Here is a 25,901-nt window from a genome sequence, read left to right on the forward strand (position 1 = left end):
AATGGCTCTTCAATCAAAATCACCAGATGGATTAAATTTGAGACACAGCTAATTTAAATTTATTATTCAAACTTTTTATCTATCTCTGTGTTTAGGAAAGGTTACATGTTTAATTTTCTTCTTTGATACCATATGTTTTGTTTTGTTGTTTCCAATGTTTTTATAACCTTCATTTTTATATTTGTTTATATTTTATTGTATACATGCTTTTGATAATGTTACTGAAAAGTAACGAAATATTAAGCTTTTCAAGTTGAAGAAACATGTTTTGTTTTCTTTTATACCTATATATATATATATATATATATATATATATATATATATATATATATATGTTTGTGTTGTTAGTACCATGATACAAGATTTAAAAACATCAGATCAATAAATAACTTTGCAGTCTAGAGAGTGAAACTAACCATACGTCTCTGAGGTTTGTATGATTGTGGCTGGAAATTGGTTGGTGAAAGTCATGATTAAATTTTGGCTCATATAGCGCTCTAGGGAAACAGACTGTGATAAAGCCATTATCAACTTCTGATTGCATGAAGCTATATATATATATATATATATAAATTTGCTATCTGTATCGTTCATGCTGTATTGTTTTTAAGACTTAAAATGTATATATTTTTATATAAACTTTGACACAAGTTCCCCATCTGAGATAAATAATTTACTTACTTCTTCTTATTCAAGAACTTTTTGTAGCTACTCTTCAGCTATATGAGAATCCTTCTTGTCAAATATCTCCATGAGTATAAGGCAGTATCTGATGAATGTAGAATGTGCCTTGAATCCCTATCATGTTGTTGCTATGGGTCTTGAGAATATTGTAATGTAGATTTGGAAAATTGTTACTTCTTACTCATACTATATTAAAATCTCATATAATACAATTATAGGGGTTCATATAGATATAAAAAAATTATTTTTAATATAACATTTTTAAACATTTCTTTAAAGTAAAATTGATTATCTGAACTAGGAAAATTTGTAGATAAGACTTTTTACTAATAAAACACTATTTGTTTCAGCAACCATTTCCATGGGCCAGTTAAAGCGATGGATGACTACACAGTTTCTGAACTTATATTTGAACAATTGGTGGTTTTTGTATGCTCAACTACTGGACAAGGAGATCAGCCTGATAACATGAAGAAATTCTGGAAATTCTTGTTGAGAAAAAACTTGCCTGTGGATTCTTTAAGAAATCTTCGGTAAAAATATGTGTTTTTAGTAGCCTAAATCAGTACTATTTTTTATGTGGTATATTTATAACTTTTTTCGATAAAAGCCATCAAACTAATTAAAGTAAATGTTGGTAGAGAAAGAATACTTGCTCTACCGAGACTTCAATTTTTATCACTTGCCAGGAGAGCAAATAAAGCATAATTAAATACATATAGTAAAATATTATGTTGTAGTTCTTGTATAGAGAGAGCCTGTCGGGAAGATATAAATGTGTGTTCTTGCAAAGTTCTTCCTTCACACTTCACAGTGCTGTGACAAATTTGCATATATTGTTGTTACACCCCATAATATAAAAGAGATCACATTTTCACTCCAAACACAATGGGGTGTAAGTGCCGAAAGTCAATTTTTTATGGTGGTAAAATCAAAATTATGCTTAATCGTAACTTTTTTTAATATTCATAGAAAATAGTTATATTATGGTTAACCTTTTTTTAGGTGAATTTAAGTCAAGGCCTGGAAAATATAGTAATTTTTTAATTAAAGCAGTTACTCCACTTAGTATTGATGTAACAATATAATTCCTTCACTTTGAGATCCAATTGGGGTCTTAAAAAAATATTTTATCTCGTTTGAACTAACCATGTAAAATAAATCATTTTACAAAAGCACTATTTTTAATCCATTAAAAAAATGTTACGTTTGTTGAGATAGAATAAAATACTGAGTGGCAAATTTGTATTATTGAAATTTGTGTTTCCTTTATAGAACACACACACACACACACACACACACACACACACACACGTAATTGTGGTACATTGAAGGCATGAAACATCCAAAAACATTTTCTGTCTGAAGTTCAGCCCTATCTTTTTTACCTATATATATAAAAAAGATATATTGCTCCCGGCGGAGCAAGTACTTTTTGTGATTCAATGTTTATTGAAATTATATATATATATATATATATATACATTAAACTGTATAAATGGCAATTATGTTTATATATATATATATAAAGGGCAGCTGATAAATAACGCCTCCGAGAGCATCACTCCGGCGAATATCAAGATAGGTTATCAGGCGTAGACTCATTTGACAAATACAATCATAAATGTGCCACATATCATTTTGATTGGTCACTTTAGTCTGATGTTCAGATACAAGATTAGTGAGACACGTTTCCAGTTACAGTTTAAACAAAGAGCAGTAGCTAAATTCCATGTTGCAGATAATTGTCTGTCCATTAAAATTCATCAGCGAATGACATATGTTTATGGTAACAAAACTATGGATATTAGTCACATTAGAAATTGGGTTTTAAAAGCTAAAAATTATGGACGTAGAATATTAATTGTAAAATATGCTTCTCATTCCAGTAGTCCAGTGAGTGTGACAGCAAATGAAAACCAGTCTTGTATTGATGTACCTATTCAGGAAAAGTATAATAAATAAAATAACATCAAATCACTTCTATTCTTGATATTTTAAAAATGATTCACCAGTTAGGGTACCATAAAGAGTGTACTTGTTGTTTGCCAAGAATGCTTACTCCTGAAATGGAAAGCTTAACATCTTGAAAGTTGTCAGACAAATATTTGACGATATGAAGGTATAGGGGATGATTTATTATTAACATATCAGAAATTATACTTTGCTGGAGATGATACATTAATTCATTACTATGATTTGGAAGAAAAATCTATCTTATGGAGTACAGACACTTGGGGTCAACCCCTCCACGAACATTCAATTAAAAACCAGTATTAGACAAATTCGACCAGAGCGCACAGAATTCCTACTGCATCACGATAATGCCAGACTCCATTGCAGCTGACAGACATATGAAAAATTCAGCACTTTGAAATGGAGCCCATCCCCCACACACTATAGATTTAGTACCATGTGACTTCTGGTTTTTCCCACAACTTTAAGGCATCTGAAAGAAGTTCAATATGAATTTGATAGTTAAGTAAAATCTGCAGTTGCATGCTGGCTCCAAGGTAAAGATATTGACTTTTTCTTAAATGGAATGCAGAAATTGAATCATTGCTGGGCATAAATGTACAAAACTCAACAGTGATTATTGAAAAATAAGTTTAAGATCTTAGACAATAGACAAATTCTTTATTTACAAAATATCAAGAAATTCAGTGGCGTCAAATATTTACATAGTTAGTTTTTTTTTAGAGTATTGCTCTTCTCTTTTCCAGTTCAGGAACTCATCCATGGTGTAGAATGGACACCATCTGGAATGGTGCATTTTCTGTAATATACTTTAAACTTCATTTTGGACTTTTAATTTTTCTAATTGTGTCCATCCTAATAGGACTTTAGGGTGTTCGGGTTGTTATTCATCAGCTTCCCCTCAAGAAGTTTTAAATGTTATGCTATTCAATGAAAACTTCTATAATTGTAAATAAATTACATGTTTATATACAATATGTAGTCATACACATATGTTATATCTCTGATGTCTAAAATAATTTGTTTAGTGAAATTAAAAAAAAATCATTAGACTTTTTATGAATAGTTCTCTACTTATACATACTTGTATATGAATAAAATTGCTCAAGAATATGTTCAATTAACACTTTAAACTACAAACGCCTGATTTTACAAACGTTAAAAAATTACACATAAACTGTTAGTGTCTGCTTTAGACTTTCTATGAGTGTAACTTAGTTATTTCGGCCTTCAGCCGTTTAAGTTGGTACTCGTGTCACAGCTCTAGTGTCACAGCTCTACACTGAGAGTAAAACAACTGTTGTCATTAGATTTTTGTATGTATAAAACAACAAAATGCTACGTATATTGTGTTTTCAATGATTGTTTTAACAATGAAAAGAATTTGATCTCTTGTGGGTAAGGAAATTATTAAAACTATTAGAAAACTAAGTGCTACCCTGTTAAATGTTTGTAATTCAGATTTTTTGTAAATATGTTTATAATTTATAATAAACTAAACTTTTAATGTTCTGTGTATTCAGTTTGATAACAATACAAGCATATTTTTACTTAATAAATGCCACTGAAGTGACTGTGAGAAATTATTGTTATGGGTATGTCATTTTTATATTTATGGTTATGAAATTAAGAAATTGCATTACTCCATAACAATGCCCCTAACAATGTTATTAATAAAGCTATATCCATGCCCTTTTTATGGTTCAGATATGTAATTGTGTGTTAAACTAATAAATTTGGAAAACATATTCCAGCTATTCAGTACAATTCTTCAATATTGAGTTGGATGTTCTGTACTAGATCAAAGTAAAAAATATCCATAAAAGTTAAAATACTTTTTTAATTCACAATGTAGAAGATTTTAATATGCTTTATATTAATAAAAGAAATATCAGTAATAATTTTTATTATTATAGTTTTGAGCAATCTTCAGATTATTTTGTACTATTACAATCTGTTATTGGAGCTCCTCTCCATATACAGAGTGATGTAAAGCCTTTGTGGAGATTGTAGGAATTTATTCTTTTTTTGTAATAGTAATAACAACAACAATAATAAAAAAAACATGTTAACTCACATTACATATTCTTTTCCTGACTCTTTGTTTTTCATAACCATTTAAAACGGTTATTTATATGGTTATTTTAACTATCTTTAGAATGACTGCATTTTGTCATTAGTGCTGTTTTTTTAACTCTATACAAATTTACTTTAGGTTTGCAGTTTTGGGTCTTGGTGATTCATCATATGTTAAGTTCAATCATGTTGCAAAAAAATTACATCGCCGTTTGGAAGGACTTGGAGCTCATGCCCTGTGTAACGTAGGGCTTGCTGATGATCAACATGACCTTGGAGCTGATGCTGTCGTTGATCCTTGGTTACAGAATCTTTGGAACATCTTAAATATCATGTATCCTCTTCCTGTGGAATTGTCTTCTCAAGCTGTTACATTTCCATCTTCAAGGTGAATGAGTGTTTTTTATTTAACAGATCTAGTATTTAAATTAACACTTTGAGTGGTGCATCTAAAATATATGACTCTGGAGAATCCTCCTTGTTTTAATATTTTTCCAAAAATCATTATTTACAAATATATATAGAAAAATAAAGTTAATTTGCTTAATAAAATTTTCTTAATGTTCTTCTTTCTAAAAAAAAGTTTTAAATACAAAATTATTTAATTATTTTTAATTGGGTACATTTTTAACAATGTTAAGTTTGATATTTTTAGGGTGATGTGTGGTAAAGGCCATTTTTTAATAGGTGGTTAGTGCCTTGAAGGCCAAGGTATTTCTCAGCCTTAGATCATAGATTTGGTTACAAAATAATAATATTTCTATTTTTCATCAGAAATGAATGGATCTCACAGTACGATTTCAAGTGAAAATATTTTTTTCCCACACTAATGTATTAAACAGTTAAAAAATTCAATAGTGGAGTTATGATATGTTTAAATTTTAATCTATTATAATAAATATTAGACATTCCTTTATAGCGGTTTGCATGCAGTCATAAACTAAATTTAAATGTCAGAAAAATGAGACAAACTTGGAGTTCCTCCTTTTATAGAAGTGAAGTAATAACAGTTTATGTGAAAGTTGATACTTTGCCTAATGTGTTGTAAATTAAAGAAAACTGGCATGGTTCCAATATATATTATCTTATCTAGTTTGAATTCATAAGACAAATAAAACGAAAATAATTTTTAAATAGAAGCAATTTTCACAAAATTTAAAACACTGACAAACTATTTACATTGATATGTTTATCTATCACACTAAACAGTTATGCATTAATAAAACACACATATTGCATCTTTTATTGTATTTATTGCAACGTTACAAGTATTTATTTGCTAGTAAATAATTACTAATAATAATAGTAGTAAACAACATAATTGCAAATAAATCTCATTATTAAGTCTTTGAATGTTTTAACTAAATAATCTCTTAAGAAACATCTGTTAAAGGTGGAATGTAGTGCCTTCAGATGTGATCCTCTCAAACAGAACAGAATGGTTACAGTGGGAAGACAACTCCTCTCTCTGTCCGGTTTTTGCCAATCAGCGGATTACTCATAATCAGCATTTCCAGGTATGAGCCTAGCAAGTATAGTTTCAATATCATTGACATGGTCTTTAAAATTACTCTTTTTGGTCACCTCTTGATAGTACATGTAAAAGACAGGGCACAATTAAAATTTAGTTTGATTCACTAACCTCAAATTTACTATTGGATAGCTTCACTATTTTGTAGGCAACACAGTGAGGTTTTTTTAATCATAGAAAACCTTTGCAATACAATGCAAAAATATTGTTCATCACTCAAAGCAAAATGCGAAATCAGAAATTTCATGAATGTGAAATATGTTACTTATTATTTAACTAAAGTGTTATATCGTTTGCAATCTTACATATGCTATATCTAAATACATTAATTGTTCAATATTTGTAAATAGGTATTATGTGAGAAGCTGTAATTATGATAGGAACTATGTAACTTAATTGAAATCATGAAATATCACTTAAAAACAGAGATGTGGTTTTTACTACTGAAAAGATAATTTAAAAAACATAATCTGGTCGACTAAAGGAAGTAGACACACAAATATTTGTTAAGATAATATTTAAAGGAATAATCTTGGAACATTGAAAAAAGTTTAATTTACTATCACTGGTAAATGAATACAAATTTTGCAATATATTCATTTGTGAAGTGCCTGATGATGGAATCATTGATTCTGAAAGGGCTTGCAATAATGGAATTTATATTGGAAAATTTGTATTCATTTACCAGTGATAATACATTAAGATACTATTTGTTACAAATCAGTGTCGGTAACATTGTTACTTGGTAGAATTCAAATATTAATAACCAGTACAAAACAGACATCTGTTGTGTATCTCAAATAGTCTAAGTCATGAGTCGGCGCTCAGAGAGTGAAGGTCGCAGAGATAACGCTGTGTGCCGGTCGTTCTAAGCCTAAACCTATATATGCCAGTTAGTGCAAGCTTTCTATTTATTTTCTACTTTGTATACTTATTTTGGTGTTTACATCGACAATATTTTATTTCGCTGGTTCGCTATTATTTTTTCAAACATGGCTGTTTGTGACGTGTGTGTGAAACCTGTGAAATCTAACCAAGTTAAGTTGCAGTGCAGTGACTGCAAAAAGGAGTTCCATGCGCAGTGTTACAACTATAGTAGGGCTGACGTAGAATGTCTAAATGCAGAGGGTTTTGCCATGGAGGTGTAAGCCTTGTAGTGCAGTAAGAAGGAAAAGTCTTCGTTTTGATGCTGAAGTTACTGAGGGGGTCGCTCACTTTGGAGGATGTAAATGCAGAAAATCATAGAAATCGCTGATAACCAGAAAAAGCAAGAGGCGGACTTTAATAAGGCCTACGAACGAACACATGAATGAAAAAATTGGAAGAAAATACGAGGTCAGTGATTGAGCATAAGGAGTCCATTGATAAATGTTTTGAAGGTAGTAGATTAAATAATAGCAGAAAACAATAGATTAACACGTAAAGTTTCTGAGCTTGAGCGTAAGATCGAAGACATGGAGCAATACTCGAGGCTGAACGCGATCGAAATCCATGGAGTTTTTCCTGAGAGCAAGAATGAGGATGTTGTGCAAGTGATCAAGGATGTCGGGAAAGGTTTGGATAGGGATATAACTGACTCGATGATAGATGCCTGTCATCGACTGGGGAGACGATCTGAACCTGGAAGTCCACCACCTGGTATAATAGTGAAGTTTGTTAGACGTCTAGACAAGGAGGAACTTCTGAAGAAACGTCGTGTGAAATTCAACTTCTCGACCAGACACATGAACTTGACAATGGATCAGCCTGTGTACCTGAACGAGTCCCTTTCACCTACAAGGCGGAGACTGTTCGCGGAGGCGAGGAAGGCAAAGAAGGACAAAGGATACAGGTTCCTGTGGGTCCGCAACGGGAAGATCCTCATGCGCAAAGAAGAGAAGAGTCCAGTGATTCAGGTGACCTGTCAGGCTGACGTAGCTAACCTGTAGGTTGTAACGATAATGGTAATCACCTTCCAAAGATCAATTTTGAGTTACCGATGTATTACTAAGCTATTATAACCTTAGTTTGATTTTTTTCTAAGAAAATTTATAAACCAAGTAATTATTTAAAAATGCAATTTTTATTTATCTAATTATATATAGTTTTTACTTTAATAGTATTAATTTTCTGAGATATAGCCTTATTATTAATATCTGTTTCATTCTTGATTCAGGTTTTTTACATTTTATGTAACAATAAATGGAAAATAATGTAGTAATATTTCATCGGAATATTGAAGCATAAGAGCAAACCTTTGATCTATTTTCAGCTGAAATGATAAGTAACAATTTTTCTCCTGACATAATAATTTTATCTGAAATTTGGATAAATTCTAATGAAGTTAATTTATATAATTTAAATAATTATAATTTATATTTTAAATGTAATGAACAACACAGGGCGGGTGGTATAGCAATTTATTTTAAAAAGTCATTGATAAACGTTAGTAAATTAGATCTATCTTGTCAATCAGCTGATTTGCTCCTGTTGTCGTTTGAAATAATGGGTAAAAAGTTTTCATTGATCGCTATTTATAGATTGCAGTCCTTTACAGCGGATGTTTTTTGTTGATGATATGAAAAATGTTGTTCAACAGAATGAATAATACTTTAAAAATATTAAAAATTTATTGTGGGTCGGAGATGTAAATATAAATATTTTGGATTGTTATAATTTTAAAACAGCAACGTATGAATACAGTAGTTTTATGGCAATTAATGGTTTAGAAAACTGTTTGAATGAACCAACTAGAATAACTAATGAGTCAAAAACTTGTATAGACACCATGTGTTTGTTAGGCTTTCTGATAAAGGTGTTGTAAATGTAAGAAGCAAGTGTTAGGCATCTGGACATAAACTGACCACTTCACTCGTGCAAGTACAAAGTGTGCGTGTTGGGAGGGTGTGGAGGGGAGCGGAGCTGTGCCTCCCCGTCCTCCGCTCCTCGCTGCCGCACTGATTACAAACGTTTGGAACAGTTGATAGACAACGCTGACTGGACACCGGTGTATGGTCGGCTTGATGCGTCATCTGTATTCGATGAGTTTTTTTTGACGTATTGGAGACGTTCATAATTGAAAGTAAGGTTGAAGTTAAATCTAATTATTCATCTTTCACTAAAATCAAGCCTTGGATTAATGATTACATTTGCATGAAAATAAAGAAAAGAAATCATCTATTTAAATTAGTTAAAAAAGCACCCTCAAAATGTGGAATTAAAAAAATATTTATTCAGCGTTTAGAAATAAGTTAAAAATAGATATTAAGGACCTCAAAAATAAATATTACAAATATCAATTTGAGCAAAGTAAAGGAAACTCGAAATCTACATGGAAATTAGTGAATAAATTAACAGGTCAAGGAAGAGAAAATGATTGTCAGATAAAAGTTCAAATTAATGATGATGATGTTGTGATGAACCCTTTGTAGTAGCTAATGAATTTAACTCTTTCTTATTGGATATAGTAAATCAAATAAATTTAAATTCACAAATCAGTAATAATTTCTTAAATCTGCCTTATAAAAACCAGTTTTTAAATAGAATAGAAAGAAAGTCAATATATTTAGAACCAGTATTACCACAAGAGATTATACTTACAATTGATTCTCTAAAAAACAACAGTGCTGCAGGTGTAGATGGAATTAGTTCTGTCTTATTGAAGAAAATAAAAACTAAAATTATTGATGTTCTAACGTATATCATAAAACTTAAGTTTTACTACTGGAGTTTTTCCAAAAAAAACTTAAACTTGCTGTAGTGATACCTATATACAAGAATGGATCCAAAACACAATGTAACAGTTACAGGCCAATATCCTTGTTCTCATGTTTCTCCAAGGTATTTGAGAAATTAATGAAAAAAAGAATAATAGGTTTTTTGCAAAATACAAACTTTTTTAGCTGCAACCAATTTGGATTTAGATCTGGGCTAAATACCGAGCATGCTTTAATTAATTTTATGACTGATGTACACAATGGTTTAAAATGAAGGGAAGTGCGTGGGAGGATTATTTTTGGACATTAGGAAGGCATTTGATACGGTTATCATAATATTCTTTCTGGACAAAACTTTAATTCGTGTTGGTATTAGAGGTATTGTTCATAAATGGTTTGAAAGCTATCTTTTGAAGAGAAAAACAATGTGTTAAAGTGAGTTCAGTTATTAGTAACTTGGGTGAGATAACCAAGTGGTGTTCCGAAGGGTTCGGTATTGGGTGCACTATTGTTTATAATCTATATAAATGATCTGTGCGGAGCTACATTTAAGGGTAACTTGACATCTTTTGCTGACGATACGGCATTGTCTTACAAAGGACTTGAGTGGAATACAGTAGAAAATAGCAATGGAGGAAGATCTTAAAGCATTAAAGTGGTGGTTTTCAACTAATTGTATGGTCTTGAGTTCAGAAAAAAACCAAATTTATTACTTTTACCTTAAAACAAAACCCAACTGTCTTCAAAAAAGTTAGATACATGTGTGCGTTCTGCCTTGAAAATAATTGTATCGGAACGTGTTTAAGAGATGAGTGCACATTTGTCAAATCCACAAATGAGATAAAATACTTGGGTGTTATATTAGAAAGTGATGTTTCTTGGAAAGCACACATAACTAAATTAAGGGCTAAATTAAACAACATAACAAGATATTTTTTATTTTTTAAGGAACTTATGTGATATAAATGTTTTTTGCGTATGTTATATTTTTTCATTGGTTCAAAGTCGTTTGGAATATGGAATCGTGATTTGGGGTAGTACTTATAAGACTTACTTAGACATAATATACATACAGCAAAAACATATATTAAGATTGATGTGTCTTAAAAATAAATTTGAACATACAAGCCCGCTTTTTAAAACACTTAAAATTCTCGAACTTTATCATTTGTTTGCTTATAAGGTAATATGTTCATTTTACTCTAGGAGTGGTTATCAATCCTCAACCAGCAAATAAGTATAGAACAAAACTTAGAAACTGTAGCAATTTCATTGTTCCCAAACCAAACAATGCATACTTTACTAGAACTTACAACTTTATCGCGCCTCGCATGTTTAATAAATTACCAGACAATATAAAAAATTCATCCACTAAATTCACTTAAAAAAAAAATTAAATGATTATCTTGTAGAAGTAAATAGTGTTGATTTTCTTTTTAATATACAGCAGTAAACCTAATATAGTGACAAATGAGTAGTTTTTATGGTACAACTGACTACAGCCTGTATTTTCCCAAAATATTACAGAATAATAAATTCACAATGATGTCGGTGATTAATAATTGTTTTTTATTAATTCTTTTTTACCGATTTTGTTTGTTTGTTGAAGTTGTTGCAAAGTTTAGGTATGGCAACAATTCAAGTAAAGTAGACCGTTTGTTTTTAAAGTTAGTATAATTTTTTTTCCTCTCTGGTAGCTGAGATTTTTTTTTTTTAATTTAAATTGTAGGAACCTCAAAACAGGCATTGCCTAAGAGGCCCTAGATTTCCTTTTATCCATAGTAAATTTTTTAAATATAGTACGAGTATAATGTGTAGTTAAGTTTATAGGTAAGAACTCATTGGTTATATTAATTTTGTAAATAATTTACTGTTTTGTATAATAATGTACCATTGTATAAAAAAAGGAAATAAATCTATTCTATTCTATTCTATTCTAATAGAAGGACTCTAGTTTACAATAATGTGCATTTGGGTTCAACACTTTTAACATCAGCTGATTTATAGACTATTCTATAGACTATTCACCCTATTCTTGAGTGCTCTGTCTGTCTGTTATTTGTGTTCCAATATCCTACACAGCATTGTTGTTCTGATATTTGGGAGTAAGAGCAACCAGTGGCTTGTTATCATGTTTATGTTGTGATTTGTATTATTTTTATTATAAAAAGGGTTATTAATAGTTGTGATAAGTGAAGTGTCTAGTGATTGCAATATTATTTTTTTATTAACATTGTTTTTATGTTATTTATACTATATATAAACATATCCTATGATTTGTTTGATACAAATACTACTACTTCACCTAATTGTACACCAACAAAACGTAAAAAAGTTAGCTCAAGAAACAGAAAGAATGTTTTTCAGCATTTCCTTACAAGCAGCTAAATATATGAAAAAAATGCAATACTTGAACAAGAAAACTTGAAACAGAAGAAATCCTAACATAACAAAGCTCAGTTGTTAATGTGATTCTCTCCCAGATGTTGAAACAAGATTGGGCGTTGTCTCGGAGCTTTAAAGCTTTACAATCAGCTTTGAAACTGGGAAATAAACCCCCAATGTTTGCAGTCCCCTTGGATAAAAAAGAGTGTCTTGAAGTCTTTTTATGAAAGTAATTTTGAACAATTCTTGAAAAGAAACCAAATAAAAGACAGACCAGCTACGGGGCACTTGTCTGACACCAAGCACGTAGTGTTTGCTCGGTAACAGGTGACATTGTATTGTGAGTCTACTGCGTCAGGTATGAATTAGATGCACCAGTTCAAGAACCATGCCACCAAGAGACTTCTTTTTTATGGAAGAGCCCATTGAAGAAAAGCAGAGAGAAGTTTACTCAGAGAAGACGTCTTTTCATAAATTCAAGATGGACACGTCAAAAAATTCTAACTGTGCTACACCAAAATGTTGATAGATTGGCAATAAGATTGATAGATTCAATCATCTTCTGCATTCTTTATCACCAGACATTGTTGTGATTACTGAACATGGACAAAGCGACAACCTAATCACTAACACCAGATTACTTGGCTATAGTTTGATTTCTGCCTTCGGGAGAAGAAATCGGCAAAAGGGGGGGTGTCGCAATATATACAAAAATGTAACCCTAGAAAAAACGAAACTGCTAATTTAAAACGTGGAATGTAAAAGTCTACCATTGATATGTGAGGTAGCAGGTAGTATCCATCAAGTTGAGTGGCAAAAGAAATTCTATACATTCTAGGAGTATATCGCCCTCCTATAAAACGCCAAGAAAACTATCGTTCGAGCACTTGAGCTCCTGTCAGATATACTGGGCTCATTTCCATCTTCAAACAAGGGCAAGGGTACTTCTAATAGGTGACATCAATATCGACAACTTGCAGCCATTGCCTGAAAGAACCCTTTTCAACGACCTTATGGCCTCACACAGCCTGACGAGGCTTCAACTCCCAGCAACTAGGATTACTGCATCTTCACAAACATCTATTGATGCCGTATGTACAAACGTCAGTACAAATCTTATTAAGGTTGATCAAAATGCAGACGGCGATCTCGGACGGACCACGACGTGTCAGCTTTGTCACCTCACTTTCCCAGCAAGACAACGAATAACAGAATCTTCTCTTCGTCGTCACCTCAATGCACAAAATTTGCACAACCTAAAACAAAATCTTTGCAGCTGAGAACTGGATTGGAGTTTTTGGTTCAGACAATGCAGATGGCGCATATGAGTCTCTGATTCACACTCTAACTTTTAATCTAGATATATATTGCCCCCTGAAGAAGTCTAGACAAAACCGCAACTACAAAATATCTGCCATGCTACGACGAAGAAGCAAAGCTATTGAAAGAGGAATTTTTGGAGGCTCAAAGGAAGTACATCCTGAATAACTCAGACAATGATAAACAGACTGCTGTTCGACTAAAAAAAGCCTACGACTTAAAACTTAGGTCTCTAAGAAAAGAAAATAGCGCATCTGTCATTAGCCGATCTATGAATAAAAGCAAAGCTGTTTGGCAAATAATCAATGGTGAGAGGAAATCGTCCAAAGAGTCTTCTGTAAATGCCATAAACCTTGAAGTAAATGGAAGAGTGGTAGATAATGCTACAGACGTAGCTAATCACTTCAACAGATACTTTACAACAATAGCAGATGAAACAATTAGAGTAAATAATAGCAGCCCTTCTTATAACCAAGCTGAAACTACTCATGCAAAAATCCCTGTGGAACAAACTATACATATCCTGAAACCCGTATCAATTGAAGAGCTTGCAATTACAATAGATTCATTGAAGCCTAAATCTTCAACGGGAGTGGATGGAATCTCAGCTAAAATACTGAAAGCAGCCAAACATGAACTTCTACCACCCTTTGCTTCATGTCATCCAGCTGTCGTTGGCCCAGGGTGTGTTTCCACAAAAACTAAAAACCGCCAAAGTTTTTCCTCTTCTCAAAAAAGGCAGTAAACATGAAATAGGGAATTACAGGCCCATCTCATTAATCCCCACTATCTCTAAGATCCTCGAGAGGATTGTTCTATCTAGAATCCTTGAACACCTAAATATCAACAATCTTCTCACTGATAGACAACATGGTTTTGTAAAGGGTAGGTTCACTCTCACAGCCTTGGTGGATTTGTTTGAAATTTATTGTGGATGGCATAGAAAATGGAGATAGTGGTTGTGGGCATTTTTTGTTGACATGAGCAAGGCCTTTGATTGTTTAAGCCATGACATGATTGTGACAAAATTACACCATCTTGGTATCACGAGATACGGCACTGTGTTGGTTTCGATCTTATCTTTCTCACAGAAACCAAGTGGTTGAAATAGCTCAATCCATCAAAGGCATCAGATCCACATCCAGATCAGACTCTCGGCCCATGGTGAGGGGGGTTCCTCAGGGCTCGGTCTTGGGCCCACTCTTGTTTGTGCTGTCCACCAATGACCTGCCTGCAGTGACGGAGCCTTATGTAGGGCCATCATGTCCGCGGACGACACCGTCCTACTCACTTCTCAGAAGTCTGTTGAAAGCCTCGAAATAAACGCGTACATTGGCCTGAATTTGGCGATGGACTACTGTGCAAGGCATGGTCCTTGTGTTCAATGCTTCCAAGACCAAGCAGGTTACCTTTGGCACCAAGAGGGATGAAGTCTCAAACCTTCCTGACATCGATGCTGTCACTTCAATTAAACATCTTGGATTACACTTGGATGGAGATCTTAAGTGGAATGAGCACATAGATGTTCTCTGTCAAAGGCTGTCCACAGCTGTCCTTCGCCATTAAAAGAACATTATCTGTCAGCACAGAGGAGGCAGCTTTAACAGCCTACCATGCCCTTTTTGAGAGCCTCATATACTATGGAGTTTCGGTATGGGGTGGAACCTCTGCACATAACTTACAACGAGTTTCTAATTTTACAGAAGAGAGCCATCCGAACCATAAAAGGAATGAAAATACAAGATAGTTGCCGGCCAGTCTTTAAACATCTGAAGTTATTAACCGTTGTAAATATATATATCTTCCAGTCTACAACACTAGCTTGTCTCCTGGGAATAAATAAGCGACATCAGGATGTTCACACACACTGCACCAGACATGGAACTGACTTCAACCTGCCGGTCCATCGCTTGAAGCTCTTTGAATCAAAACCTTCTTACGCAGGTGCAAAATTCTACAATGCCTTACCCGCATCCTTGAAGTTCTTGGAGCTGAAAGTTTTTAGGAGGAAATTAAAATCTTGGCTGGCAGATAGACCCTTCTACAGTGTCAATGAATTTTTAACCTGGAGAGAGTGAGTATTGGCAAGCAAATAGACTCTTTTCTATATATAATGTAGCCTACATGACGCCTGTTTCTATCTTGATGATAGCAAATAAAGATTTCTGTTTCTGTTTCTATAACTAATTTATTTGAAAATATTTTTCTACATGCCAGATATTTTTTACTAAAATATAAATATTATGTATGGTAATTTTTTTTCTTTATATATTAATGTTCAAAATATTGTTTTATTATGTTATATATAATGATATATCATAAGAAAATGTAAGACAAAGATACAAACAAATAATTTTTATTTGGCCAAAGTTATAAAATGTAACAAAACAAATAAAAGTTACTAGATCAAAGTAAAAAATATAAATTTTAAAACTGAATTTAACCTACTTTACAAGTTTTATTTCTCTGTTTATCTTTATATATATATATATATATATATATATATATATATATATATATATTTCTTGTGTTCGTGTGTATGTGACTGAACTCCTCCGAAATGACTGGACCGATTTTGATGAAATTCTTTGTGTGTTTTCAATGGAATTCGAGAATGGTTTAGATTCACAATTTGGTCTACTGGAAAATGTTTTTTTAATTAATTTTTCATTTGTAAGTAGTTGTTGATTTTGGAGTGTTTTACATTGGATCCGGCAGACTGCACTACGACATGTAATACAAAGTGAACTGATACTTAACAGCTGTTAATACTTTCAGCTGAATTTCGTCACAAAGTATAACCAACACCAATAACTGTTTGTATTTGTTGTAAATACAAACAAATTATTTATGATCATGTTCAGAAAAAAATTAACAACTTATTTATGAAACAAATAAGTAAAATTATTAACATGTTAAAAAACAAAAGATCATATACTTTTTGTATAGACTAATTCGTATTCCTGGTAGTAACATGGCAAAGTGATGAGAATTCCAATTTATTTGTATATGCATCTGTCACAATTAGGAAGAAATCAAATAGCTATAGTGATTTTGATAAAATATACCAGAACACAAAGATATAAACCTTAAAATTCCATCTTTTCAGTTTATCTAATGATGTTAAGTTTATACTTTTTATATAATTTCCTTATTTATCTTTTGTTCAAAGTTAAAAAAAATTATTAACTTTAATTTTGTATTTAATTTATTGAAATTATTTGTGTTATAGGATGTGAGATTAATAAAACTGAAAAGTTCTCTTTCATACAGCCCTGGAGATGTTGTGATGATCAGACCTCAGAACCTACCAGAATCAACAGAACAGTTGCTAGAAATACTTAAAAATCACAATCTGCATTGTCTAAGGCCTGACACGATGTTGACTATATTGAGCAAGGATGATGATATGCCTGTCCCTCCTGCACTTTCTCATCCAGTTACTTTACATCAGTGTGCTCAGCTGTATTGGGACCTAAATGTAAGTGACTTTAATATATTACACAAAAATAACTGTATGTTTCGTAATGTACAAAAGAGATTATTCTACCAACAAAATTTTAGCGAATTTATTAAATTAAATTAGTTACTATAGTTGTCTCTACTGTAGCCAACTTGATACATAGTCCTTGTAAAGGTATATGTAGACTTTTAAAAAATGTATCCAACATAATATCATATTAATTATTCCAATATATATTGTTTTTAAAATATGTTGAGTAAAAGAGGTTTTAATATTTCAGTTCACTGTCACCAGTTACTGCTAAGTTAGTTGCAACAGAAGTTATTTTGGGTAGCTCAGTGAGTATATGTTTATGAAATGTTTACTGTATGTATAATTTTATCATCTAAATTTTATATGGAAATGTGGATACAGCAACCACATTTTCATTTATAATTTTTGAGTATTTTTTGACTACATAATTATTCTTCATATAATGGTAAGTAAAATTTTACTTGAGTCTTGTTTATACTTTATTAATTCCAAGTAACTATTTTCTTACTCATGTTTGTAATTTATTGGGACAAGTTTATATGGAAAACATTACATTGATTTATGTATCTTTTTATTGTTTATAAAAAAGTCTGCTACACATTCTTAAATGTAATTTGCATAAAACTATACTTCTTTTTTAGCCATAAAGTTTTTCCAATTTGTTTTAGTAGTAGATATTTTATATGTAGATTTCAATTATAGGACTATTTCAAACTATCAGCATCAAATTAAGTTATCTTTAATATTTAGCAAAATATATTTTATTTATTACAACTATTTTATATTAGGAAATCTTTCAGCGTAAGTGTTTTATTTTAACGTTAGAAAACAAATATTTTACTATTCATATACAATGTAATATAAAACAAAAATATATTGCAAAATAACAGAAATAAAAGTAAACTATAAAATAAAGATAAGAGAGCATTTATTAATCGTAGTAATAAGCCGTGATATAATTGGTCTTGTGGTGGCATTCAATATTACTAAAATATATTTACTACACAATCTGTGTTGATCTAAAAATGAAAACACTGATGCATATGTTCTAGTGTTTTTATTGTTTTGAAGTGACTACTTCTTTTGGCGGGGTATGGATGTATGTTTTGCATGGGGAAAATCTGTTGTTTCGGGACACAAAATATCATGTCACACATGATCGCTCTGTAGCCATCAGGGGTGGGCTATTTTGATGTCCGCATTTCTCCGTTCTTACTTGATAATCAAAATAAACTGAAATGAAGTTATTTTGCATATTGGGTTTTACAAAATTAATTATATTATTAAATTTATAACATTTGATTGATTTCAGTACATTATAAAATTAAATTGATTTTAAATGTTGAAAATTACAGGACGACAAAACATCTAGATTGTTTTTTTTTAGACAAAACACTATTTTAAACACAAATTGTTCTTTGGTGTTTTTGGAAAAAATTTATATTTATTGAGACACCTGGTTGCGGAATACTATATTCTTCAGAAACCTCAAATTTTTTAAATTGCGTACTAATTAAAAGGTTATGGTGGTATATGTGAATAACTATAGTAAATAGTTTATGTAGTCAAATTTTATATCATAAATGTTTTGAAATTGGTTTTTAAGTCATTTGTTATAATATAATTTTAATTTGCCATGGAGGTGTGGAAAAACACTTTTTAAAAGATAAGTTAAATTTAATAATGTCAAACAATAAAAACATCAGTACAAAGAGGTATGGAATAGTAATAAATACTGTGTTAACAAGATATTTATTTCAAGGTTGTGTTTCAGAATTTTTATTTCCTATTTCAGTTGTCATAAACACATAGTTTCATTATTAGAATATAACGACATTGAAAAAATACTTATTTATTAGCTTAATATTTAGAAGTCAGTGATGATTGTAATATATGAAATAATATTACACAAATATGTATAAAATAATAGAAAATATAATACTTTTTGCTAAAGAATTTTGTGTCTCATATTATTTTATAATATAAAAAATAATGATTTAATAAGCAGTAAACATACTTTTTTAGTATACATACTGTATTACATTTCTAGACAATTTTTTCCCAGTTCCCAATACAAATTTAATAATATTAAAGACTTGTTTCTGTTACCATAAGAGTTTTCATGTGCTAACATACTTGTACTGAAAGATGTAAATTTAATATGCCATCTTGTAAGAACTACTAACTGAATTTTTTTTACAGGCTGTTCCCAAGAGATACACATTCCAGATAATGTGTAACTTCACCACATCAGAATTGGAGAAGGAGAAGTTACAGGAACTGATCAGTGCAGAAGGCCAGGAAGATCTGTTTAAATATTGTAATCGTCCTCGCAGAACTATTCTAGAAGTACTCTCTGATTTTCCTTATGCATCTGCAAATATTCCAATATCATATTTCTTTGATATCTTTCAACCAATTCGCCAAAGGGCTTTCTCTATTGCATCATCTCCTAAGGTGAATATATTTTTGTTACATTTAATTAATTTAGTATAATATTTATGGTTGAGCGGCTAACAGCTCTTAAAAAATTGTATGAACATTTTCCATTGTGTGTAATCAGAGGCTATATATGAATAACACAGAATTAAACTTAAACAAAAATACTTTATATTATTTTATATTTTGTCTATTTTGTTTCCAGGCTCATGCTGGGGAAATACATATCCTACTGGCTGTGGTTCAGTACAAGACATCACTATTTAAACCCAGATTAGGGCTGTGCTCCAACTGGCTAGCTTCATGTTCCATCAACAATCACTTGCCAGTGTGCATTAAAAAAGGCTCTTTTACATTTCCTCTGGACAACGTTAGTTTTTTTCCATACATATAAATAAATATAATTATACTTTTATCTTAAGGCATAAACATTGAAATATGGTATCCATAATATCAATACTGTAAGTACTATTTGTACTGATTTAATAACTGGACTTGTTTTAGAGTATTCCAATAATCATGGTAGGACCTGGAACTGGAGTGGCTCCATTCCGCAGTTTTATCCAGGAGAGAGTGTGCTCAGATTCAGCAGACAGTGACACTCTTTTGTTGGTCTTTGGCAACCGCAACCACATGGCAGACTTCCATATGGCCGATGAATGGAAATCTTTGGAACACATGAGAAAACTCACGCTCCTCACAGCCTTCTCCAGAGATCAACCTCATAAAATGTTAGTAGAGTGCAACCATAACACCTCATAGCCCTTTTTCTCAATTAATTATTTTATATCTGGCTGTTTCTATCATACTTTTTTTGTAGTTTCAAAAACCAAACGAACATTGATTGAAAGATAAAATACTTGTCAAATGACTTTTAAATGTTTATTAATATCAATTAAGACTGAAGAACAAAAAGTACCCGTTGATGGCACGTAAGGAAATTTTATTAATACAGTGTTTCACAAAAGATTAACATCACAAAATTAATAAACACATGAACAAGCAATAACGTTTATACGAACATATGTTTTAGCTTGCTTAGTTTAATTTTTTTATGTCCATATTGGCTTTTATTTTGAGAATCGTATCTCAAAAACGGTTAATGTCAAACAGCAAAAGAAAACAATTAATCCCATAAAAAATGTGCAATAGTAGTGTTTTGTTGGAAATTTAATGACAAATTCAATGTTATCCTATTTGTCTAAATAGGTTTATAATGCACAAATTACGGCTATTTTAGTTGTTAGTTGATGTAAAAGTTAATGTCTTTTTATGGATAGAAATGTTCTATTTTAATTTTTTTTTTAACCACTGGTAATGATGTGTAGTGTATTTTACAAAGTGGACTATGAGAAAAGATGTAAGTTATTGTGCAGGACTATGCTGGTAATCCATACACGATAATATGAAGAGGCAGTGGAGCGACCATAGTCCTCTAAACTACACAAATTCTACTGGCAGCTTTGATGATTTTATATTTATATTGAAACTAAAAATGAAACAATACATTGTACATCGTAATACATATTAAACTAGACAGAAATATGATAAGACGCACTGACACGATGCATCGATCCTCGTTCACGCCCAAACATGCTTCTACGTATTAAAATTAAAAAATTAATTGTCCTCTAATTTCTGGCACCTACTCCTTCTCTATCTATTAACCCTAGAACTGGCAAAATCGTAATTTATAATGCATTTTTCCCGGTGTGTGTACGGATTTTTGCATACTATAATTTAGGTGTTATTGAAGTACAAATAATTTTTTTACTCTTAAAAGCTATTATTATGGTCATGATTCAGTAATAAAATGCACATATATAAGAAAATCACTGGTCCCGTCAACTTCCACCCAAGCCGACCACTGCTAATTTAAGGTGGACCCTCCAAACAATTTTACTATAGATAAGTGAATCTAATAAGTATACACCAGACCGCAAAAATCTCTAATGTCAACATGAAAATCAAACCCTCAACTTCAAGGCTAACTCCCATGTCAGAGTAGTACCTTAGATCACACAGCCGCCCTGACTTGATGTCTTGAATTTTTGTATATCTCACTTAGTATATTTGCATTTATTATTCCATGCCAGTTCTACGGTTAATTTATTTAATAATTAATAGTTTATCGATACAACAATAATATACAACTTGCTGATTGTCATATAACCTCTCTGCTTGCACCTTGCTGTTTCACACAGTCACTCACTCAATTCACTCCTGTCTTCAGTTAGGCACATCTGTCTGTGATTAACAGTCAGGATGGCTGCCTTATCACCAAAATGATATGTTTGATCCTAACTGTTGATCTGGTTCCCTGATATCTGTGGTGGTCAGCTACCACAATCTACCCCCAAAAAGACAAAAAAGGAGAAGAGGAAGTTGGAAGAAGGAAATTTAAAACCAAAAACATTGAGTGACCAAATTTCAGTTTAGGAATATTCAAAAATTATTGGTGCTCTTCCCAATTGAAGTACGGTTGATGGCTGGTGAATCCATTTTATATGAATAATAATGATGCAGCAATAAAAAAAAATATTAAAAAACTAACCAAAAGTCCACCTTTATGTAAAGTACCTCTTGTTGATATTCTGTATTTCTGTTATAAATAAAAGGGCAAAAAATGTCAAGACACATTTGCTAATACACTACTATCAAAATATGTTAGTTTCATTGATAAAAAATTATCCAAACAGTATCTATTTGTCAAAACAAAAAACAACTCTAGATATGATTTGCTGAGCATTATAGAGAAAGAATGTGTTGTAGATGGTAAGTGACAAATTCTTTATAAATGTAAAGAAAAACCTTTAGGCTTGTAACTAAAATATCACTTGTTTAGAAAAAAAAAAACTTTCATTTTTACTTATTGTAAGTTTTATCCTTACAAAATCTATGCGTTTTTTTTTATGTGTTGGGACTGCACCTTGTAAAGTGTGATATTATAACAAATATTAGAATATAAACTAGTCAACTTATTCTTCATTTTTAGAAAATATATGATGGTAACCAGGTTCTCTTGAAGAAATATAAATATTGTACAAACCACAATAGTACATGAAAGGCTACATTTGTTACTAATGGGTATGATTATTTTCAAAAATTAATTTGTACAATAAATGTTAAAAAATATCCCAAAATTTAAATAATTATGTGCACTGCAAAAAAAAACAACCAATTTCTTAATTTTTATTTTTGAAAAGTGGCGGGACTTTATCATATATTTGTTACTATAGATCATTATTGCTTTCAAAAATACACAAAATTTAAAAAAATATAATACAATTTAGATAGTTTGAGCACTGCAAAACAAACACACCAATAATCCTGGTATCCTGCAAATGTTGGTTCATACATGCGTAGGCGTAAAGTGGTGCGAGAGCGACACGTTTTGAAAACGCAAAAATTTCTTCTTATATACATTTGAATATGAAAATATTTTAATGATTATATTGATTTTACAATAAATAAATACTAATTTTGAACTTTTGCTGAAATATTGACTTAGTTTGTGGTTCCAGAAAGCATAAAGGGTTTAGGTTGTGCAAGTCTGACAGGTCAAGTTTTCTAATATCAGATGACATATCAGCAAAATTTTGCAACATAATTGAAATGAGAGCCTTAAAAAGCCATAAACTAACATAATAGACCAGATGTGTCTGTGAGATATCACTAATATTGTAGCTCCCAAACACTTCACTACAATGCACCTAGATTGACCTAGGCTTACTAATTACAAAAACCACAAACTAACTTTAAAAACGCTACACATCAATTAAAAAATATCTGCAATAAACTAGTTTATAATTAATTAACACTATGTTACAAAATAAATACCTTTTGTGACTAAATCTAAAGACTTAACACCACCTTCAAAATGGCTAGATGAAGACGATCATTCTGGAAAATTTTATGACGTCACAGCACCATCACTGTTGCAAAAAAACAGCAAAACAAATTTCACCATAAAATCAGCAATTCTTTGTGTTTGAAATGGGATATAAGTAGTGTTGTCTTATGTATAATACAAACTACCAAAACGGATACGGGGGGGGGGGGATACGGGTGTCAGATTGAACTTGTATGTCAATTGCCACTACGAAACTTGATTTGGATCAACGTTATAATATCGATTGCCAGTTCCAAGGATAGCTTAAGCAAACATGTTTGACTTTTACTGGTTAATTTTGTAATGTTTTTAATCACATCCAAAACATTGAACTAAACCAATAACATTTAAGTAAACAGTAAATAAGTATGTGCAAATTCTTACTTTATATGTGTATATACAATACATTCTGTAATATTTTACTCTAGTATGTTGCTAAAAAAAGTATTGTATGTATGTTGTAATGTATGTTACTTCCGTTCCATCGATCCTAAACAAAAAAATAGACTTTTTCAAACAAAAACCGAACACTTCTGCACCAATTGTTTCAGTTAATGGCGCTCTACTGTACTTGTGTCATACAATACAGTATACAATTTCTGTAATTTTATTATGTTGATAAGTTAAATGTGCAGTTATGTGTGCAGTAAATAAAATTGATTGTTTTTTTCAGTTACGTACAGCACATTATCGAGAAGGAGTCTAGTTTGATATACAGGTGGTTGGAGCGAGGATGTTGGATCTATGTGGCGGGGAATGCCAACAACATGCCAGCTGCGGTCAGGAATGCTTTTGTAGCAGTTCTTCAGGACAAAGGTGGTCTTGTTCCTCAACAAGCAGATGATTTCATAACCTCTATGGAGTCTAAAGGAATGTACCAGACTGAAACTTGGTCTTAATTGATTTTGTGATATTAACTAAATCTTTAGCAATAACATTAATTTTAAATTTGTTGTGTTGCATTGTTTTTCAAAAATCAATACCATTTTAATAAAAACTTGAATGAAGTGAGTTGAAGTCATTATTACTTAGTATATGATTTTCTATGTTCTTTATTTTTTTCTGACTTTAAAAGACAGCAACAAGCTGATTGATAGAATTTAAAGGCTGAGGCTACTATTGACATATTTATAATTGAAGGGGTGAGTGTATGAAGGAGTTAAGTGACATTTTTTAAGAAAATGAATTATCAACATGCATGAAAAGGGTAAGTGCTAAATTATATTTTCCATTTACTCCCAGCATTCTGTGAGTAAAAACAGCTGAGATAGCTAGTGTATGAAGGAGATTAGTGACCATGTTGTATTATATATCTAGTGCATAAAGGAGATAAGTTACTATGTATAGTACTTACCTCCTTCATCTACAACACAGAGAACAAATATTGAACATACTTCCTTCATGCACTTGTCAGCTGCTAAACATCAGATGAGACGAAGACAACAAAGGTTGTTAAGCTGTGTACAACTGTTGTGTTATTAGTTTATGTAATGCCGAAATAAGTAATAACTTTTAATACAATGACTTCTAAAGGGAGGCTTTTAGCAGATTTGGGTTTAAAAGTTAATAGTGATCGTGAAAGTATTGAAAAAACAGCACCTGAACCAGAAGAAGTAGGTGATAATGACACTAACCTAAAAAGTGAAGTTGAGAATGATGGAATGATCATCAATGAGGAAATAAATGAAGAAACCAAGTTAAAAGGTAAATATTATAAATATATAAAAAGGTATGTTATACCAATACAATGTGACTAGTAGTGGTAGAGAAACAATCGTATGCAAACGAGCTTTCATTTCGTTGTTTGGAATAAGTATGAAAAAGGTGGACCTGATCCAAAAATCAATGAAATCAGGGAAAAGTGCTAGTGAACCTGACAGAAGAGGAAAACACATGGTCAGACCCAACAAGACACCCGCTGAAGTTGTTGGCTTCGTCATCAACCATATTTCCAGTTTCCCAGCTGAAGAATCACACTAATCTAGGCATTGTAATATACATAAAAAATATCTTTCACCTCTACTTTCGATCCCCAGAATGCATAAACTTTACCTGGATAAATGCTGAAATGACGGAAAAGATGAACTATTCCTAATCAAAGAGGTAACTTACAGATTCATTTTCAATAATGAATTCAATCTCACTTTTGGTTATCCCAAAAGTGATACATGTATGTATCACATGTGCATGTATAATATATGAATCAGGTAGTGCAAACGAAGAGCACACTGAAAACTACAAATCAGCTTTTGACTCTCAAAAAGTAGATAGGGAATACGAGGGGGTACCCAAAAAAAACTGAAATTATTTCATAAAAATTATATATTATCAAATTTTTTACAATATGACCTTATCTCCTTCAAAATAATCTCCATTACAACTAATACACTTGCCCCAACGGTATTT

At 31.5% G+C, this 25,901-nt stretch overlaps 1 protein-coding gene across 3 annotated transcripts in view; it reads left to right on the forward strand.

The window, feature by feature from the left end:
* LOC124360421 (NADPH-dependent diflavin oxidoreductase 1) overlaps positions 1-24,506 on the forward strand; it is a 40,854-nt gene extending 16,348 nt beyond the window's left edge. For 2 of the 3 annotated variants that reach the window (XM_046814039.1, XM_046814038.1), the window contains 8 exons: positions 1,035-1,217; positions 4,877-5,125; positions 6,131-6,254; positions 16,901-17,149; positions 19,367-19,621; positions 19,809-19,973; positions 20,108-20,334; positions 24,169-24,506. In XM_046814039.1, coding sequence (XP_046669995.1) covers positions 1,035-1,217; positions 4,877-5,125; positions 6,131-6,254; positions 16,901-17,149; positions 19,367-19,621; positions 19,809-19,973; positions 20,108-20,334; positions 24,169-24,394 — 1,678 coding nt within the window. In that variant the 3' untranslated portion in view covers positions 24,395-24,506. The remainder of the gene's footprint in view (positions 1-1,034; positions 1,218-4,876; positions 5,126-6,130; positions 6,255-16,900; positions 17,150-19,366; positions 19,622-19,808; positions 19,974-20,107; positions 20,335-24,168) is intronic. The other variant, XM_046814041.1, reaches the window with a different exon arrangement.
* Positions 24,507-25,901: the final 1,395 nt, after the last annotated feature.

This window comes from Homalodisca vitripennis, chromosome 4 (genome assembly GCF_021130785.1).
Source record: "Homalodisca vitripennis isolate AUS2020 chromosome 4, UT_GWSS_2.1, whole genome shotgun sequence".
NCBI classification, from domain to species: domain Eukaryota; kingdom Metazoa; phylum Arthropoda; class Insecta; order Hemiptera; family Cicadellidae; genus Homalodisca; species Homalodisca vitripennis.